This window comes from Trachurus trachurus, assembly GCF_905171665.1.
Source record: "Trachurus trachurus genome assembly, chromosome: 12".
Lineage (NCBI taxonomy): Eukaryota > Metazoa > Chordata > Actinopteri > Carangiformes > Carangidae > Trachurus > Trachurus trachurus.
The window spans coordinates 23,523,511-23,530,568 of record NC_139908.1 but is presented as its reverse complement, the minus strand read 5'-3'; the positions used below and the strand labels follow the sequence as shown (position 1 = coordinate 23,530,568).

Sequence of the window (7,058 nt, the reverse complement as noted above, 5' to 3'; positions counted from 1 at the left end):
TGGCTTCAGGCCTCCTTGGTCTATTGATGTCAGCACGCTAACCAGCAAATCAAGGTCTGTGTTGTCAGTTTCTCAAACCAAGCCACTGTATGTCCATCATCTCTGTGTCTAAGCTCTTGTACTGTAAACACCAGACTATGAGCAAGACTGGTGAGTAAACAGCTGTTTACTGTTAGCTGTGCAGCAACACAAAAACTTTGAAATAGTTTCTTTGCTGTGCCAGTGTGGTCACTAGCACTAAACACAAAATACAGCAGAGACTGATGGACATGTCATTTTCAGTTTAAAATACATTAAGCATTAAGTTAAATGTTGAGATCAGTGATGTTATTTTGGTTAATCTTGAGGGCAACTTGAATATGTGAACCAAATTGGCCGTCCATCCATTAGCTGATAATATTGTTGATAATTCAATTACAAAAAAAGAAAAGAAAAGAAAATAGATCAGTCCTCAGCATTAAAGCCTCATAGTGAGGGGGCTCTGACTCTCCAAAGACATTAGGTTAATTGGTGCACTGCTACCAGCATGCTCCCCCTACATGGTCATCCTAGATGGATTTTAGGGGATAACTAAAGTCATCGTCTGGGGACTATGAATGTGTATGATGTTGAGATGTTTTACTGTGAAGCACAGATGTGAACTTGCTGGTGGTGCTACATGAACAAAGTCATTCAACCTGAGATTTCACAAGTGTGGAAATTCCCAGAATCCAAGATCTGACTCAGGTGTTGGTCTGGATAACGTTCAGTGTCATCATAATCAGGCCAAGTAAGGCCCAGCTGTGCTGCAGGAGGTTTTGTATCTTGTGTTCAAGAGAGTTGTTGATCAGCTCTGATCACTCCCCGTCAGTCTCATCCCAGGAGAAAAACATCTGTTGAGGCAGACATCAATTGTGGCACGCAGCACAAATAACATGCACTGTTGCTGTTTTTGCACCTGGTTGCTCAATAACCAGTAGCACATCATCTTGCTACCAGTAAAAGGCATGTTTAATTGTCTGTTTGATCTTTCAAATGCAATTATTTCTAATGCTTGGAGCGCCATAACTAAATTCCATCCACCTTCTCTGGGGCGGAGGTAGAAATCTCAGTGGCCGTTCTTTCACCCTGCACGTAAAACCAAAACTATTTGCACTAAACCACAAAGGTTGAATGATGAAATATGTTTTTTTTCTTTTCTTTTTTTGTAATGTAGGTGAACTTGCCCTTTAAGCACTTAAGGATCACTAGCAAATGTGGAGTTTCAATGTTCAGTTGCTGAGTTGTCTTGAGCTGCAGTGCCACTATGTTAAATTTTCCATCATAATAAATGTCACACAGCTGAATCCGTGTCAGAGAGGCCAAATTGTGTTCCAGGCAGCTGCAAGTGTATGGTTTGGAGGCCTGAACAGGAGGAATCTCTCTTGTAAACTGATATAGCTGCTCAGTCATGACCTCAGCCTCCAAGAATGAATTCTCAGTATGATCTGTGGGTTTAAAAGCCCGGCTTTCCACAATAACTGAGACTAATTATCATGTGTCTCTGTGGAAAACAACAGAGGGAAAACTAGATGGATGAAAGGGATGTGCTCTTAAGGTGTCAGTGTTACTGCCTGTATGTTATTATGTCAGGTAACAGATGCAACAGCTTGGAACCTCAGATGAGGGTTGTGTCAAACAATTTAGGATTATATAACATCTGAAAGTATCAAAGCATGGTTTGGCTGGATTTCTACCTCACAAGACAGTGAACGCACCACTGATCTTTTATGTGGAACTCAGGTCATATTTCACTGTATGAACTCTGTGCATGAACTTCAATAAACCCAAACTCCCAATATGCCAAATAATGTTTTTCCCCTTTCAACAGCAGATGATTTCTGGTCTGGGCCTCTGCAGCGAAAGATGGAGTCAAGTGTTATCCAGACGGCCTGAAGGAGCGATGCCCTTATGACCCCGATGATACACAGCGACTCACGTCATGCAGATGGCAGGTGGTCTTGTACAGCAGAGCTCCCCAGGCGTCCTCCTGGGGGTGTGAGGATGGATAGGGGGCTGGTCCCCCAGGGTCTCAGCTGTGAATGGGTTAAAGTGATAATAGCTCCCATTCTGCTTTGTCCATTAGCTTTAAATACTCACGGCTTAATGTGATGTAATTGAATCTGTGAGAGATCTATCTGCAGCTACATGAGTTCTCCATGTCTTTTACCAATATTAAAGACTAACTGAAGGGGTGGGCGATGGAGTATTGTACTCCATCAGATAAAGTCAAATTTGCTGTAGGTAATTTAAATTGATTTCAAAAGTAAAGTAAGGGTACAGAATTATAAAAGAAAAAAACTTAAGCTGTTTTATAAAACACATTCACAAACATTTTGACAGGCAATAGCACACGTGTAAATAATCACATTTGAAATTTGGCTGCTGTGGTTTCAGGGTCATGATAATGTGCACTGTGATAAAACAGTCCTCCATGTTACCAGCAAAACCATGTTTCCCATTATGGCAAGTCAAAATATGTCAGTGGCCTAGCACTGTAGTCATGTCTTTTATGCTGGATAGTACATGTTAACAGCTTTCATGCTGATACTTTAGCTTGTCAGTGCTCTCTGGTGGACAAGCTGTGTAATCAATACCAAGATGACCTAAAGCATTTTTGGCATTTCAGTTCTGCAACTTGCACTGATATCTGAACCAAGCCAATATTGTCTGCTGGAAAATCACTGGTGTTATTAGATCTCAGTGGAGAGCTGGGCCATTAAGGGGGCTCTAGAAAGTTTGAAATTAAGATGGAATAAGCAATATTTCTCAGGTCTGTAGGGTTGCAAACAGCAGAGACAACTGATTTAAAGAAATTTAGTACTCAACCATTTAGCAACAGTAAAGAGTGAAGGAATTGTAATCAGTCCAAGCAGAAGGAATTAGTGTGCAGTTTCTTAGTTTAAAGTGATTTGAACTACATTCCTGCATAGTTAAACCTGAAGGTCATCCATGTCATGACCCAGGGCAATGCAATTGTAAACATTGAGGTACAGGCTGACTAAGGCAACAGGACTGCAAGTTACAGTGGCAAGCAACTTCAGTCTTACAGCAGTCTCTAGTGGTAAGGACAAAGTATTGCAAGGAGGCAAACATCTGGTCAAAACCATTTAATAGACACTTTAAGAACAAGACATTTAAGAATGTAAAATTTAAAGTATTGCTGTACATTTCACACATTAAAATATTAAAAAAGGCTGGAAAGGGCTCCACCTGCCCACTGGACCTTTACATGGCTGATCATTCTGAAAGCATGCAACAAGTTTTAGATTCAGTAAGGATTAAGCTATAAAAATAACTTTACAAAAATGGGAACGGTCATACTGTGTTGCAAATTTAGAGTGCAGAACTGTCCAATTGTGTTTTAGCTACACCACATGAAGACTTTCTGCGAACAATAAGTAGTGCATGAATCATCCATGTTGTACAAAGAGTGAAAATAGTGAGTCGGTAGCATTACAGTCTCAGGTGGCTGACTTGAGTCATGTGGTGTAAAGATGTCATGGCCACTGTCAAATGAACCATGTTCTGTCAGTAGATTGAAAACCCAAGGAATTAAACTTGTTGCATGCTTGGAGAACGGTCAGTGAAAATGTGCATGATCTCAGTTAAAACATGCAAAACATGGTCCCCTCACGTGCTATATTCAGTCACGTTAAAAGTTTAAGTTACAACTGTACAAAATCAGCACATGGTGCTAAAAAAACACATTCAGTCATCTCACTGGGTGACCTGCTTCGCAAAGTCCTTCACAACTGATGATTTGAGCTGTGAGATGGTGGCAATCCTCATCTGCTTGGAAGTCGAGTATTTGCCCTTAATGGCCTGAAACAAAGGGCACAAAAGCTGATGATTACGGCTCAATTATGCAACTTGTGGCTGAGAGTTTACAGATTTGTTTAATCCAAATGGGCAATACGGTTGCTGTGCAGCTGCTTTAGTGAAATCTTGTGACGATTGTTAGTACTTACCATGTGCTTGGTCAACCCCTCGTTCACTTTCACAACATTCTTGGCGATGTGTGCCATGACAGGAATCAAACTCTCTGCTGTGTACTCCATGTAGTGCTGCAGCGTCACATCCTGAGGGATTTGAGAAACATGGTCAAGTCAACAGGTCTTATTTCCCCTGAAGATAAGACCCAAGAGGCAGACTCAGGTAGCTTAGCATTAGCTTCTGCAAAATGCACCAGCATTGATATTTAACATCTAGACAAGTTTTGAGATTCAGTTGTGACCGTTTCTAAAAACCACCACGCACCCACTCTCCAGCATCCAGGATCTTGAGGGTGAGAGCCAAAGCAGCACAAGCCACCATGGAAGGTGGGAAGTGAGCCATCTCATAGTCGACCATGGTGAGCTCCAGGAGGTATTTTGCCAGGGTGTGCTGCTCAGCAGTCACCTGAGGTAAGACAGATGTTGGCATCAAGTACATTTCTACATAATTTCTACACTGTTACTAGTGTAATTTCTGCTGTACCAAGACATCAGTACCTCATAGATCTTTGAGGCCCTCCTGAGGAACTGCAGGGGAAGAGGGCGGCCCAGCTGGAATTTGAGCGCCCGCAGGATGCTCATCTCCATTTCTCTGATCTGGGCTGTGGTGTATGCCCTGTCCGTCACATAGGCAAAGTCTGAGATCTCTGGTGGATACATCTCCTCGTATTTGGAAGCAAGGAACATGGCAGTCACGCCGACCAGCTGCAGCTGCTTCTTGGGGACTGGGTGGTCCTGTTGGCGAAGCAACAAGTGCATTTAAGAAACATGTGTCAATTAATAAGGCAGGGGCACATGTGACAGAATGATCCAGGTTAAATATAGAAGTTACACACCTGAAGAAAGCGATCGATGATTCCCACGGTCATGTACATCGTTTCCTGCAGTAGACGAAACTTCAGACTCACTTGCACGAGCCAGTCAATGAGAATGGCTCGCATGTTCCCAGTCACCTCCTGACCCTGCAGGTAGCTGGGTTTGACATTCTGCTCAACCTGCAGAGAATATAAAAACTGGATTAAACCCAGAGATGGGATAAATGGGTAAAACCTCTGAATATTTATTTTAAAAAACTGCTTGCCTCAAGCTGTCTGAGATACTTGTAGATCTGTTTCACATATTCGCTGCAGAGCATGGGATTGTCGTAGTCATCTGCATCCACATCCCTGATAGCAGTATGAAGCATAACATCTGAGAATGCCTGGCAGAGGTCAGCAGGCTCACAGCCAGAAGTCTCCATTGGTGTAGGGGATGCTGGTACTTCAGGAACAGCCTGAGACGGTATTTCAGGAACAGCCTGAGACAGGGGGGTGGGGGGTCCAAACATGAGTTCAAACAAACAGGCACCACACCCAACAGACATTTGTGTTTTAATAGCCAGATAGCTGTGGGCAGGTAACTCACCTTCACCTCAGGCTTAGGTTCAACAGGAACTTCAGTTTTTGGTTTGGGCTGTTCAACAGCTGGTGCCTTTTCAACTTTGGTGACTTTGGTCTTCTTGGTTGCCTCTGTCTTGACATTCTAAAAACAGAAAGAGGGATCAGTGAAGGCTTTACATTATAGTAACCAACTTTTTTATAAATATATAAATAATATAACTGAGGCGAGCTGATAACACCATTTTGTTCCCACTTTATCTGAAGACCACAGCAGCTAATCCACTGATCTTTCTAATGATACAGGGAAACCCCCACAACATTCAGATAGCCCACATTAAAAGACTACATCTGCATGCAAAATCTATTAAAATGTAGGCTAAAGCATGGTTTAAGATACAATGCCTTTGTGTTGAGCAGTGGCGCCCCACCAAACGCACAGACTCGCCCATCCTTTGCAGAAAGAGCACAGAAGACTCTCGTTCCATAATTCACACTCGTACCTTTTTCTGTGCTTCTTTGTTAGCGTTAACTGCGATGTTGCCAATCTCGCCAAGGGCCGCTCGTGTCTTCAGTGCGGGCCCGGTCACCGAGCAGGCCTTGCCACCGAGGTCGGCCCTGGCAGTAGCCAAACGGTTCTGCAGAAAAGCAAAAGTAAAAAGACAAAACAAAACATGTTGAATATTGTAGAATTATGAAGGGTTAATGTGTATTTCGTCGAATTCTCATCATTAAGAGACAAGGGCAGACTCTAATGCCTGCGACGCACGAGGGCATTTTACAGTGCATGCATGTAAAAACCTAAAACGCAATAATGCAACGTTTCTTTTAAATGTATCTGTATATTAGGAAGAAACCAAGAAATACTAAAAGAAAAAAAAAAACTTACTCTGGTTACTCGAAGAGCCATTTCGAAATGTTCGCTGCTTCAACGAAAGGACAGGGACTTGTAATGACTACGGATGCGGAGAGTAGTTTTGAGATTCAGCGTCCTGGTTTAAATCCTCGCCCGCTACACGCTGATTGGCTGCGTCTCGAATACTCCGAGCACCTGATTGGTCGAGCGCATGTGTTTCAAATGCGTTCCCCAGACAACTAGTGGTCACGTGGCGTGGGATCCTTTTTCCTTTTCTTTTTTTTCTTCCGTTTCCTGTTATGACCTAAACACACTTCATAGGATTTAAATGCTTTTTGAACGGATTTAAAATGTTCGTGTATAAAATATATTTACACACTAAAAGCAAACAAACAAAACCAAAAGTAGAAAGTTTAATGAATTAGATATGTTGCGTTACCTGTATTATACTAATAAATAATCCGCATTAATCAATCGAACACACAATAGGCCTACCTTTACTATTTTTTCCCCCTTGTTAATGAACTTATATGCATTTCCTATGAACTAACATGGCCTTTTTATATGTATAATGTCTTTCACACTGTCACTGCACCTTACTAAACACTTGAATGTTTTTGTTTGTTTTAAAAATATTATAATATCTCATTTAAAAAAAAGTTTGCTACAGTTTCTCTTTTAACTTGATGAGACACTTGTTGAATGTTATAGATGTCAGCTTGTTTTCCTATGCTGCTATTGGATGTCTATCATCAAATGTTCTTCAATAAAGTAGTATCTTTGGACACAGAACATGAAAGACATTAGCTCTTC

At 41.8% G+C, this 7,058-nt stretch overlaps 1 protein-coding gene across 1 annotated transcript; it reads right to left on the bottom strand.

The window, feature by feature from the left end:
• Positions 1-3,259: 3,259 nt before the first annotated feature.
• On the bottom strand, positions 3,260-6,343 carry ccnb1 (cyclin B1). Its single transcript, XM_083983921.1, has 9 exons — positions 6,279-6,343; positions 5,893-6,027; positions 5,418-5,534; positions 5,095-5,310; positions 4,850-5,008; positions 4,512-4,748; positions 4,279-4,419; positions 3,990-4,100; positions 3,260-3,843 (listed from the first exon to the last, which is right to left on the bottom strand). The coding sequence occupies exons 1-9, from the start codon at positions 6,297-6,299 to the stop codon at positions 3,739-3,741; spliced, it is 1,242 nt and encodes a 413-aa protein (XP_083840047.1). The 5' UTR covers positions 6,300-6,343; the 3' UTR covers positions 3,260-3,738.
• Positions 6,344-7,058: the final 715 nt, after the last annotated feature.